The sequence below is a fragment of the Bos javanicus genome, chromosome 8 (assembly GCF_032452875.1).
Source record: "Bos javanicus breed banteng chromosome 8, ARS-OSU_banteng_1.0, whole genome shotgun sequence".
NCBI classification, from domain to species: domain Eukaryota; kingdom Metazoa; phylum Chordata; class Mammalia; order Artiodactyla; family Bovidae; genus Bos; species Bos javanicus.
This window is the reverse complement of record NC_083875.1, coordinates 99,115,896-99,129,856: the sequence shown is the minus strand read 5'-3', so window position 1 is coordinate 99,129,856 and position 13,961 is coordinate 99,115,896. Positions and strand designations below refer to the sequence as shown.

General features: G+C 41.9%; 1 protein-coding gene across 1 annotated transcript in view; it reads left to right on the top strand.

Annotated features, from left to right (window-relative positions):
- The window catches only part of ELP1 (elongator acetyltransferase complex subunit 1), a 62,916-nt gene extending 51,176 nt beyond the window's left edge, over positions 1-11,740 (top strand). Inside the window, exons 34-37 of the mRNA XM_061426427.1 lie at positions 4,265-4,392; positions 5,190-5,344; positions 7,421-7,496; positions 10,193-11,740. Of these exons, the coding sequence (XP_061282411.1) occupies positions 4,265-4,392; positions 5,190-5,344; positions 7,421-7,496; positions 10,193-10,260 (427 nt within the window). The 3' untranslated portion in view covers positions 10,261-11,740. The remainder of the gene's footprint in view (positions 1-4,264; positions 4,393-5,189; positions 5,345-7,420; positions 7,497-10,192) is intronic.
- The last annotated feature ends 2,221 nt before the right edge of the window (positions 11,741-13,961 follow it).

The following is a 13,961-nucleotide window of genomic DNA, read 5'->3' as shown; positions in this document are numbered from 1 at the left end:
CTGGTGTCAAGTGGTACCTCACTGTAGTTTTGGTTTGCATTTCTGTAATAATTAGTGATGAGCATCTTTTCAACATGCCTGGTGGCCATCTATCTGTATGTTTTTTTTGGAGAAATGTCTATTAAGATCTTTAGCCCATTTTTTGATGGGGTTGTTTGGGTTTTTTTGTTGAGTAGTTTGAGCTGTTTGTGTATTTTGGAAATTAAACCCTTATCTACTGCATCATCTGCAAACATTTTTCTCCCATTCCGTAGATCGTTTTCTTTTTTTTTTATGGTTTCCTTTGCTGTGCAAAAGCTTGTAAGTTTGTTTACTTTTGTTTTTATTTCTATTGCCTTGGGAGACTGACCTAAGAAAGCGTTGGTACAATTTATGTCATAGAATGTTTTGCCTATGGTGGCCTGTCTTAATTATGTTTAAGTCTTTAAGCCATTTTGAGGTTATTTCTGTGTACAGTGAGAGGGTATGTTTTAACTGCATCTGTTTACATGTGGCTGTCCAGCTTTTCCAACACCAGTTGCTGAAGAAGCTTGTTCCCGTTTTATATTCCTGAGTCTCTTGTAGAAGACTAACTGGTAGTAGGTGTGCAGGTTTCTTCCTTGGCTCTCTCTCCTGCTCCGCTGAGCCACATGTCTGTTTGTGTGCCAGTGCCGTGCTGTTTTGATTCCTGTAGCTCTGGAGTGTGTCTGAAGTCTGGGAAGGCTATGCCTCCTGCTTTATTCTTTTTCTTCGGAATTGCTTTAGCAGTTCTGGGTCACCTATGGTTCCATAGAATTTGGGGATTATTTGTTCTAGTTCTGTGAAACTGTCATGGGTCATTTGATAGGGATTGCATTACATCAGTAGATTGCTTTGAGTAATATGGCCATTTTAACAATGTTAATTCTTATAGTCCAAGAACATGGGATTTCTTTCCATATCTTTGAATCATCTTCAGTTTCCTTTCTTAATGTTTTATAGTTCTCAGTGTATGAGTCTTTAATCTCCTTAATCAGGTTTATTCATAAGTATTTTGTTTTGGGGACTGTGATGTTGAAAACTATTGTTTTTTTACATTTCTTTTCTGATATTTCATTGCTATTGTAAAGAAATGCAACCAATTTCTGATGTCATTCTTTTATCTTGCTATTTTGCTGAATTCATTTATCAGATCTAGAAGTTTTTATGTGGAGTCCTTCAGTTCAGTTCAGTCGCTCAGTTATGTCCGACTCTTTGCGACCCCACGAATCGCAGCACGCCAGGCCTCCCTGTCCATCACCAATTCCTGGAGTCCACTCAGACTCACGTCCATCAAGTCACTGATGCCATCCAGCCATCTCATCCTCTGTCGTCCCCTTCTCCTCCTGTCCCCAATCCCTCCCAGCATCAGAGTCTTTTCCAGTGAGTCAACTCTTTGCATGAGGTGGCCAAAGTACTGGAGTTTCAGCTTTGGCATCATTCCTTCCAAAGAAATCCCAGGGCTGATCTCCTTCAGAATGGACTGGTTGGATCTCCTTGCAGTCCAAGGGACTCTCGAGTCTTCTCCAACACCACAGTTCAAAAGCATCAATTCTTCAGCACTCTTTCAGCTTTCTTCACAGTCCAACTCTCACATCCATACATGACCACTGGAAAAACCATAGCCTTGACTAGACGGACCTTTCTTGGCAAAGTAATGTCTCTGCTTTTGAATATGCTATCTAGGTTGGTCATGACTTTCCTTCCAAGGAGTAAGCATCTTTTAATTTCATGGCTGCAGTCACCATCTGCAGTGATTTTGGAGCCCCAAAAATAAAGTCTGACACTGTTTCCACTGTTTCCCCATCTATTTCCCGTGAAGTGATGGGACCAGATGCCATGATCTTTGTTTTCTGAATGGTGAACTTTAAGCCAACTTTTTCACTCTCCTCTTTCACCTTCATCAAGAGGCTTTTGAGTTCCTCTTCACTTTCTGCCATAAGGGTGGTGTCATCTGCATATCTGAGGTTATTGATATTTCTCCCAGCAATCTTGATTCCAGCTTGTGCTTCTTCCAGCCCAGCATTTCTCATAATGTACTCTGCATATAAGTTAAATAAGCAGGGTGACAATATACAGCCTTGACGAACTCCTTTCCTATTTGGAACCAGTCTGTTGTTCCATGTCCAGTTCTAACTGTTGCTTCCTGACCTGCATACAGATTTCTCAAGAGGCAGGTCAGGTGGTCTGGTATGCCCATCTCTTTCAGAATTTTCCACAGTTTATTGTGATCCACACAGTCAAAGGCTTTGGCATAGTCAGTAAAGCAGAAATAGATGTTTTTCTGGAACTCTCTTGCTTTTTCAATGATCCAGAAGATGTTGGCAATTTGGTCTCTGGTTCCTCTGCCTTTTCTAAAACCAGCTTGAACAACTGGAAGTTCACGGTTCACATATTGCTGAAGCCTGGCTTGGAGAATTTTGAGCATTACTTTACTAGCATGTGAGATGAGTGCAATTGTGCGATAGTTTGAGCATTCTTTGGCATTGCCTTTCTTTGGGATTGGAATGAAAACTGACCTTTTCCAGTCCTGTGGCCACTGCTGAGTTTTCCAAATTTGCTGGCATATTGAGTGCAGCACTTTCACAGCATCATCTTTCAGGATTTGGAATAGCTCAACTGGAATTCCATCACTTCCACTAGCTTTGTTCATAGTGATGCTTTCTAAGGCTCACTTGACTTCACATTCCAGGATGTCTGGCTCTAGGTCAGTGATCACACCATCGTGATTATCTGGGTCGTGAAGATCTTTTTTGTACAGTTCTTCTGTATATACTTGCCACCTCTTCTTCATATCTTCTGCTTCTGTTAGGTCCATACCATTTCTGTCCTTTATCGAGCCCGTCTTTGCATGAAATGTTCCCTTGGTATCTCTAATTTTCTTGAAGAGATCTCTAGTCTTTCCCATTCTGTTGTTTTCCTCTATTTCTTTGCATTGATTGCTGAGGAAGGCTTTCTTATCTCTTCTTGCTATTCTTTGGAACTCTGCATTCAGATGCTTATATCTTTCCTTTTCTCCTTTGCTTTTCACTTCTCTTCTTTTCACAGCTATTTGTAAGGCCTCCCCAGACAGCCATTTTGCTTTTTTGCATTTCTTTTCCACAGGGATGGTCTTGATCCCTGTCTCCTGTACAGTGTCACGAACCTCATTCCATAGTTCATCAGGCACTCTATCTATCAGATCTAGTCCCTTAAATCTATTTCTCACTTCCGCTGTATAATCGTAAGGGATTTGATTTAGGTCATACATGAATGGTCTAGTGGTTTTCCCTACTTTCTTCAGTTTAAGTCTGAATTTGGTAATAAGGAGTTCATGATCTGAGCCACAGTCAGCTCCTGGTCTTGTTTTTGCGGACTGTATAGAGCTTCTCCATCTTTGGCTACAAAGAATATAATCAATCTGATTTCGATGTTGACCATCTGATGATGTCCATGTGTAGAGTCTTCTCTTATGTTGTTGGATGAGGGTGTTTGCTATGACCAGTGCATTTTCTTGGCAAAACTCTATTAGTCTTTGCCCTGCTTCATTCCGTATTCCAAGGCCAAATTTGCCTGTTAGTCCAGGTGTTTCTTGACTTCCTACTTTTGCATTCCAGTCCCCTATAATGAAAAGGACATCTTTTTTGGGTGTTAGTTCTAAAAGGTCTTGTAGGTCTTCATAGAACCGTTCAACTTCAGCTTCTTCAGCGTTACTGGTTGGGGCATAGACTTGGATTACCATGATATTGAATGGTTTGCCTTGGAGACGAACAGAGATCATTCTGTTGTTTTTGAGATTGCATCCAAGTACTGCATTTCGAACTCTTTTGTTGATCATGATGGCTACTCCATTTCTTCTGAGGGATTCCTGCCCGCAGTAGTAGATATAATGGTCATCTGAGTTAAATTCACCCATTCCAGTCCATTTTAGTTCGCTGATTCCTGGAATGTCAATGTTCACTCTTGCCATCTCTTGTTTGACCACTTCCAATTTGCCCTGATTCATGGACCTGACATTCCAGGTTCCTGTGCAGTACTGCTCTTTACAGCGTCGGACCTTGCTGCTATCACCAGTGGAGTCCTTAGGGTTTTCCAAATATAGTATCATCCCTATCTAATGACAATTCCTAATGACCTTTCGTTTCTTTTTCTTTTCTGATGGCTGTGGCTAGGACTTCCAGTACTGCGTTGAAGAGAAGTACTGGGAGTGGGCATCCTTGTCTTGTTCAGATTTTAGTGGGAAGGGCTTAAGGAGAGCCCCTTTTAAAACATCTCTAATTTCTAACAGGCGGTCATCTAAGAATCGGCGCAAAGCGGAGCGGAAGAAGCACAGCCTCAAGGAGGGGAGTCCACTGGAGGATGTGGCCCTTTTGGAGGCATTGAGTGAAGTGGTGCAGGGGACCGAGAAATTGAAAGGTATATTTTCAATACTGATGATTCTTGCCAACATAAAAACCCTAGTAAATACATCACTTCAGGGCACATTCGTAAAACAAAACTTCTCAGCCCAGAGGCCTTTCTCATTGGCATTCATCTACCCAAGATGTGAAGGACGATCATTAAAGTCAAAAAGTTTACCCAAGGCCACACAGAGCCTAAACTGTTAAGCAGATTTGCTCTGGGATGAAAATAAAGATTAAAATCCAGTCCATCCCCTTCACTTGCTACACCATGGACTTGGGAATAAGTCTTATTGATCTGGAGAAAGACATCTATTTTTCTATTTGGCCTTTTGGGAAGTTCCCTGGGAGCTTCCCAGATGGTGCTAATAGTAAAGAACCTGCCTGCCAATATAGGAGATGTAAGAGATGCAGGTTCGATCGCTGAGTTGGGAAGATCTCCTGGAGGAGGGCATGGCAACCCACTCCAGTATTTTTGCCTGGAGAATCCCCATGGACAGAGGAGCTGGTGGGCTACAGTCCATACAGCCACAAAGAGTCGGACACGACTGAAGTGACCTAGCACACATGCATGCATCGCTGAAACAGGATAAGGATTGAGGAGACACTAACCCCCTGCTTGGGCTTCAATGGGTTTGTTTTCTTTTTGTAGTAGATATGTTAAATTATTCTAGCTTTGGAGGAGAAAGGAGAAAATATGGAAGATATTGTGTGATATTAGATATTTTTTGCTTGGGAAAGAATCTCTGTTAGGATTCTAGCAATGGAGTTGGTATTACAACTTAACCACTCTCTCAAATTTCTTCTCTCTAGATGAAATATGCCGTATTTTAAAGATGCTCTTTCTCTTTGAGTTTGATGAGCAAGGAAGAGAATTACAGAAGGCCTTTGAAGATACTCTGCAGTTAATGGAAAGGTCGCTTCCGGAAATTTGGACTCTCACCCCCCAGCAGAGTTCAGCTACACCTGTAAGTTTTCCTCAAAAACACAATGTGCTTTTCGTGTTAAAATCGCTCACAGATTATTACTCTCATAGTGTCTTAGCAGTCAAAGCGAAAGATTTTCCTTTTCTTAAAACATACCATACCACAGTTAATTATCTTAGAAGCTGTTGGGAAGAAGATTTTGTGATTGACCGTGTAGTTCATCGTACACCTTGGCTTAGGTTGAGTTTGCTTTTAGTTCTCTTTCCACATGAAACCTCTGTCACGGATAAGATGGGAGTCCGATGGTTGCCCCTACCTTCAGTGAAATTGTTAAGGGTTGACTGGAACTGGCCCCTCACCTCTCTGTTCACACTTATGGATGGGATCGGAAGTCTTTAAAGGAAGCCCAGATAATGGCAGTAAATTTGACTTGTCACTTCTGTGTTGTTATGACATGATTACTAATAATGTTAAAACTGTTTGTGTCCCATCAAGAATTCTGATGTTTTGTCATCTATTTATTGTTTATATCTGCACAGTCTCTTACAGCTCAGGTCTGTTACTCAGCGTTTTGATTTTGATTCTGAAAGGCTGGTCTGTCTGTCGGGGTCCGTTAAGGACAACGGAAACCACAGCTAATATTTTATCAGAGAGATTTTAATAAATGGAACTGGTTAACCAAGTACTAGAGGACCAAAAAGGCAGAAGGGGAGCACAGAGAAGGAACGCTGAGATAGTAAGTGTGGGCAGCAGCTTTCACCCCTAGGGATGAAAGAACAGAAGGAAGAGTTTGAGATTCTTAGAATTTAGACGCTTGGAGGTGGGCCTTGCAGAGCCGGTTCCGGAAGCTCCGTGAAGCAGGGGCAGCCATCTCGTGCTGGTATTTCTGAGGGGGCAGATGAGGCTGGTTCAGAGTGCATAGAAATAAATGGAAACTGGAATGAAGAGATGCTGTGGGGTAAAGAGCCACTGTTGAGTGGAAGCAAGCAAACGAAGGAACAGAGCCCATCTCCTTCCTCCATCCAGCCTTGGGCTGTCCCTCCGTCGGCTGGTCTTGTTGAAGAATAATAGCTGTCAGAGGAGGGATGTTTTCTCAGGCCCACAGTTCCAGCCTCAGAAGCAGTGCACAGAAGGGTGGGTTTGGAGCTGAGACAGAGGCCGAAAGTCAGCTCATAGCCTTATGAAATACATGAGCTTACTGGGTCTTGATTTCCTCCTTTATAAATGAGAATAATATTCTCTGGTATACTTCACTGAATGTTTTGAAGGTTACATGACAAGGTAGATATCAAAGCATTTAAAAGAAAAAACTCTAAAAGCAACTAAGAGTTAGCCTCCCATAAGCACTTGAATTTACTATAATAGGTATTTCCTAGAAGAAATGTGATCACCTTCAAAACTTGTGATTTTGAAGCTAACAATTTACAATGCCTCCCCAGGCCCTCCCTTATCTCATCGATTCAGATCATATTAATGCCTAAGATACCAGTTTAGGAGTCTTTTAGGGGAAATGACAGGAAAATTGTGTTTTTGGTCTGGTTGGTAAAGCACGGTCATGTCACGTGTGCAGGATACCGTGGGTCCCAGGGCAGTGCTTTGAGCATGTGGATCGCTGCTGGGCGTGCGCCAGGAGGGGACGGGCCAGAGCTGAGTGATGGCAGGGCAGAGGGCCTGGCATGTGCCCGCCGAGGCTCCTGCAGGCGTGGGATTCCTATGAAGTCTCTTGTTCACCTTGAACACACGTGAAGTTTGCATTCTCCTCCATTTTGTGTACATATTATTTTAATGTAAAAATTCTCACAAATTTTTGAGTACAGTCTGATGCTCTGTGTATTCTATAATCTGTTATTGTACCCCTCCCCAGGGTTTGGCTCAGTCATTTGGGAAGGACCAGGCGTTTATCACTGAGCTTTTCCTTTTCTGTTTTCCCCCCATGATTACCTTCTGGTAGACAGGCGATATCAGGGTCTGAATGGAGACGGGAGAAACTGTCAAATTAAAATGACATATATGTTTGATGTCATAATGAAAATGGAGGGCTACTTATTGCTGCAAAGGTATTTGCAGTTATCAGAAGTATAAAATAATCTTTGCTGATTCAGTCTACTTTCTACTTAGGTTCTAGGTCCCAATTCTACTGCAAATAGTATCATGGCCTCTTACCAACAACAGAAGACTTCAGTTCCTGTTCTTGGTTAGTATTTTTCTCTCTAAATTATTATAGTACTAAGCAGAGGAAATACATTTTTGTAAGTGTTGAGGTTAGTAGTATGAGAGATTGGGGAGTCACTGCAATTTTTCCTCTATTCTAAGAGTCTATCTGTAGTAAAATTAGTTTAATCCTTTAGTGTTAGGAACCTGGGTTGGGGGATGAGAGATCCAGTGTGATATTAAATGTATAATTCTTTAAAAACTTGTTGTGACATGCGCACTTGTCAGTGCAGTGGCATATACGCATCCATACAGGTACATCACAGTTGAAGTTTGAGTCTAAACAGTCTAATTGCACATACATTTAAGAATTCTTCTGAATCATCAGTTTTGGCTCTTGGCAGTTTTGCATTGTGTCTTGGGGACATTTTCACATTTCTTGCTTAAGAGCCGGACCTTTTTAGTCATCCTGAGGATTGATAGTATAATTTGAAAAGAGATCCAAAGAAGGTTATCATTTCATCTGCATTTCCTATTGAATTATACGTAAAATGTTTCTGCTTATTTTGGGGGGTAGGGGGTTACATATTCCTCAAAGTTAAAAACCCTAAAGGCTTTCTTTTCAAAGTTGGTTAAAAAAACTTTTGACGGATCAGTTTGGTGCCAAAGTGTTCGCCCTTCATGTGGATCCTTCCAGCATGGTAACTTCTTTTCAGCTTCGAAAAGTTGGCAGTTTCTGTAGTTGCTGTTTGCGTTTCTGGCATGTGGCAGGCAGCATTCTGACAGTTTTTCATTTAAATGCTATATTGTGTTAGCATTTTGATGACATTTGAAGTAGGCTTTGTGAGAGCCATGTCAAGTTTAACCTTAATGGTGTATTTTGCTACCAGGAATATACTTACCACCTTCCATACCAGCAAGCTCATATATCCAGACAGTTAACTGCTGTATCCCTAGGTCCCCTTCTTCCTGGAGGCTGCAGGCTGCTTCTGGTGTCAGTCCCAAAACACACACTGATTTCTGAGATGCTCACAGTTCATCCCAGAAGAGAGGCTGTTTGGTAATTAATCCAGGCTGTGTGGTGTCTAATCCAGCTGTGGTTTCTTGCCCCTGTTTTCCTCACTGCTGGCTTGATGCTGGCTTTCAGGTCAAGTCCAGTTACACATCTTTCCCTAGGGTGGTCTAGTTGGCTTTATCAAAGAGCACTTTGATTTCCCAGCTATGCCTTGAAGACTTTTAAAATTTTTAGGCTGCTCATTATCAGGAGCCTCCAATTTTGTATTATGTATCATCAGCTCATTATGTGTATTATCCGTGTCCCTGTGTAGGAACACTGGTATAGACTGGGTAGGAAAAGAGAAGTTCTCATAACCCAAAACGGAGAAGGCAATGGCACCCCACTCCAGTACTCTTGCCTGGAAAATCCCATGGACGGAGGAGCCTGGTAGGCTGCAGTCCATGGGGTAGCTGAGTTGGACATGACTGAGTGACTTCACTTTCACTTTTCATTTTCATGCATTGGAGAATGAAATGGCAACCCACTCCAGTGTTCTTGCCTGGAGAATCCCAGGGACAGGGGAGCCTGATGGGCTGCCATCTATGGGGTGGCGCAGAGTCGGACACGACTGAAGCGACTTAGCAGCAGCAGCAGCATAACCCAAAAAGGGGCAGATGAGCTACTCACAGAATCAGTGCCACTCAAATATTCCTCCCCTGCCCCTGCCCAGCTACCACCACAGGGGAGCAGTGACCTGAGGGGCATTTTCTGATTGCTTCATGTTTACCATCCATGCAGCACCACGCAAGTTGATTCCAGGTCTTGCAAAAATGGAATCCATTTCATAAAATGGATTCACGTTTTACCAGAGTAGTGCTTAAATCATAGACCAGTTGGACTTGTTATGGTTGATAGCAAAATTGCTTTGACTATCAAAGGATAAAGAGAAGTCCTTGGAAAAATTGGTAAAAGTCCTCAAAGTATTTTTATGAAATGACTTTCTTTGTGCTATGAAATCCAAACGTGGAAATATGAAACATGTCAGGGCTTGCTGTCATATAGTCTTTTAGAATAGTTTCTTTCCTGCCAATAAGTTAATACGTGGTATTTATACTAAGAAAGAACCTCTTTATGTATTTTCTCATGTTTCTACTTATTATTTATTATTCCTACTTAAATAACTCCATAAACGTATCTGAAAGAGGGCCTGGAAGTTTTATCTGACAAATTTTCTCCAAGTATCACCTGCCTATTCTAGTTATTTATTTATTTTTTAAAGTCTTTTCTGTCTGTTAGCTTTACTTACTGAAAACATGCCACCAGTTTTAAGTCTTAAAATTGAGGTAAATTTTACATACAGTGAAGTGTACAGATCTTTTAAGTGTATAAAGTTTGATGAAATTTAATACATGTGTACAGCCTTGTCATCACCACAACCACCACACTCTCCCATTTGAAATACAAAATATTCTTTCCCTTTGAATCAGTTAGTGGGCCTGTTTTTCTTCAACCCTCTCACCTGCGTGAAGTTCAAGTGGAATTCCTCTTTTTGGAGCAGGTCCTCTAGGTCATGTTTGCTCTGACCAGGAGGTTGTTAGGGTAACACGAACATTAACTCTGCTTCTGAAGCTCATCTTGTAGGTGCAAAGCCCAGTCGCCTCGTTTTAGCTTAGAGCGATTGCCTCAGCTCCCACCAACAGGAAAGAGTGTGTCTGTTACAGCTTCTCTTTCCTTTCCTTTAGATGCTGAGCTTTTTATGCCACCAAAGATCAACAGAAGAACCCAGTGGAAACTGAGCCTTCTAGATTGACTGTGACCTCAGCTAGGAGGCTCTGGCAGAGAAAGCTGTCTTCCTTCTACTCCTCACTCCTCGAGGCCTGGCTTTGGGAACTAGGAAGAGAAGACCATCTACCTTAGCACTGGGGAGAGCTGCTCTGTATAGCGGATCTCGGCAGACACAAATTCTGTTTTATTTTGCATGTAACTGTAATCATTAGCAAGACTTTAAGCTTCAACCAACAGAGCATCATTTTGTGAAAGTTACTGTTCTTTTACTTAGTGCTGGTTGAGAGCATATTCCTGGTATTTATGGTAATCAGGACACTGGGTTTGATTCCCAGCTATGGATCTGAATCATATTGGGACCATAAACAAATCATAGAACTGATTTGTGTTAATTGGGAATAATATTTCGTGGCTTCTATCTCAAGTGTGAAGAAAAGTAAAATAATGTTTTAAAATTGTTTTATGTTCCTTGAGCAAAGCATTATATATAAACAACATGGCTGTAAGTGGTCTCAACATTTGGTCAGATTCAATCATTTAAATGACTTCTTCACCTTGAACTAAGCAGAATGAAAATTGAAATCTATTCTTTAATGTTCTGAGCTTTCCTACCTATGCTGACAGTAATATTTTACCAGGTCATGTGCTTCCAGTTACAACCAGCTTGAGCCTTCTGTCACTACAGTGTCCATAGGGACTGTTTTTACTGCCTGTGAATGTTCTGCTAGAATTAGCAGTATCAGCACTGAACAGTCGAGAATTTCTGAAACAGTGTTGTGTGCACTTGGGATGGTGAGCAGTGTGCATCAGGTGGCACGCGCAGTAGTGAGTTACTCCTTTTCCTCCGAATGTTGCTTCTTGTAACATAGTGTTTTTGTCAGTGTCTAGGCCATTTCATTTATTTTTCTTTATGGTGCTTAACTGACTTCTGTCTTTAAGTTATTTTCTTTGGAAGAAATGGAAATGTTTTCCCTTTTCAGTGAGTCTAGAAGAAGCTTAATTCATTTTGATAACAGTTTTGTTGCTGAGTTCTTGGGTAAGGCTAACAATCTCTTCCACGCTTTAATATCAGAATCAGACTTCTATTTCTCTATGTAAGCTAACAGTAAGTGCTGCTTTTGATCCTCAGAGTGTGGATATACCCAGAATTGTGTAACCAAATAAGCCTTTCCCTAATAATAATGTAAACTACAGAATCTAGGTGTGTTCATTGTACAGTTCAATTTTTGTGTGTCTGAAAATGTTCACAAAATAATAGAAAAAGAAGATCTGTAATTAAGTGCACAGCATCGAAAGGCTGCAAGTGCTTTGTGACTACTCTGTGGTGTGGATTACTGAACATGGTAACCTGTACGATGTTTTAATGTAGTGCTCTTGCTATGGATTATAGTAAAGGGATCCATGCTGATGGATTGGAAATAGAAGTAAACATGTCTTGATAATGGCGTGATTTTGCATGAAAAGTCACTTTCCTTAAAATAATGTACTGAAGCAGCAAAAACTAATTTGTGTGAATACAAATTACTGTCACTTACTCTCATCTGAGCAAGATGGGATTTTATTCATTTGGAGAAGCAGCAGGTGGGAGCAACCCTTCCAAATTGAAGGGCAACGTCAAGGGGGAAATCCTGGGGGGAAATGGCTGTGTATGTGCAAAGGAGAACCTCCTGGTAGATGAATGCTTAATTTGGGGGAAAGATTCTGTCAAGTTCTAGAGGAGAGTATAGGATTCTTCCCCCAAATTTGGGCTTTTCCCAAAGCAAATTCATGCTGCAAGAAGAAGCTAAAAGCCTCCATTATTTTGTTGGTGCCACTAAATCAGCTTTGGTCAGATGCTCTGCACATCAAGAGGAATTGTGCAGAGGATTGTCTCCTATAATCAAAGTGCATTTTAATTTAGATTTAAAAAAGCTGAGGCAGGAGGTTATTATGTTTTTATCAGTAGAGCTTGGTATAATTTCTTAGCAGTGCTGCATATTTTAAAATAAATTGATTTTACACATATACCTACATATACACAGACACACATTTATGTGTGTGTGTACACATGTGTGCTGCACACATTCTGTCTAATTGAAGAGGATGTTTTTAAAAGTAAATAAAACTGACAGTTCTTAGTAATTGTAGATGACTATAAGTTTGGAAGGGCTTCCCTGATAGCTCAGTTGGTAAAGAATCTGCCTACAATGCAGGAGACCCTGGTGTGATTCCTGGATCTGGAAGATCTGCTGGAGAAGGGATAGGCTACCCACTCCAGTATTCTTGGGCTTCCCTTGTGGCTCAGCTGGTAAAGAATCCGCCTGCAATGTGGGAGACCTGGGTTGGAAGATCCCCTGGAGAAGGGAGAGGCTACCCACTCCAGCATTCTGGCCTGGAGAATTCCATGGACTGTATAGTCCATGGGGGTCTCAAAGAGTTGGACACAACTGAGCGACTTTCACACACACACACAGGAGTCTGGAAAGCAAAATTAGCTTTCATCCTCCTCCTGTGGCTGCCTGTAATCTGTGCTTCACTAGAAGTACCACTTGGACAAGTCCTTGGGAGCCTTTGGTTGTCCTTCCTTGTCTGTCACATAGTAACTGGGGGAGGATGACCATCTTAGAAGCTAGGTCACCATAATATCTGAGATCGCCTGTACACAAGCCACAGTCAAGGTGATGATGCTTGCAGTCCTGCAGGCCTGCTCTCAATTCCTGTGCTCTCTGGGCTCCCTCCGCCCTTACCTGTGCTTCATGCCTGCAGCTGGCTGTTCCTCCAGTACTCTTACTGGCTTTGAAGTCCCAGGAACTTCAAGACCAACAGATGTCCTCCTGGTATTTGGAAAGAACAAAGTTATGGTCCACTCATCTTAGTGTCCTTGGACAAAGTCATTTAATCTCACTGAATCTTTTCTCCAACCTGTGTGTCCACTGGGCTAACCAGGGTTTCTCAGTCTTAGCATTGTTGATTCGTTGTTCAGTCACCAAGTCGTGTCCAACTCTTTGTGACCCCATGGACTGCAGCACGCCACGTTTCCCTGTCCTTCACTATCTCCTAGAGCTTGCTCAAACTCAGTGTCCACTGAGTCGATGCCATCCAGCCCTCTTACCCTCTGCAGCCCCCTTCGCATCCTGCCCTCAATCTTTCCCAGCATCAGGGTCTTTACCAGTGAGTCGGCTCTTTGCATCACATGGCCAAAGTATTGGCGCTTCAACTTCAGCATCAGTCCTCCAGTGAGTATTCAGAGTTGATTTCCTTTAGGATTGACTGACTTGATCTCCTTGCTGTCTGTCCAAGGGACTCACAAGAGCACTGTTGATATTTTGGGTTATATCATGCTTTGTTGTAGGGGGCTACCCTGTACATTACAGAATATTGAGCAATAGCTCTGGCCTCTAAGATCATGGAATCTGGTCCCATCACTTCATGGCATATAGATGTGGAAACAGTGGCTGACTTTATTTTTCTGGGCTCCAAAATCACTGCAGATGGTGACTGCAGCCATGAAATTAAAAGACGCTTACTCCTTGGAAGGAAAGTTATGACCAACCTAGATAGCATATTAAAAAGCTGAGACATTACTTTGCCAACAAAGGTCTGTCTAGTCAAAGCTGTGGTTTTTCCAGTGGTCATGTATGGGTGTGAGAGTTGGACTATAAAGAAAGCTGAGCGCAGAAGAATCGATGCTTTTGAACTGTAGTGTTGGAGAAGACTCTTGAGAGTCCCTTGGACTGCAAGGAGATC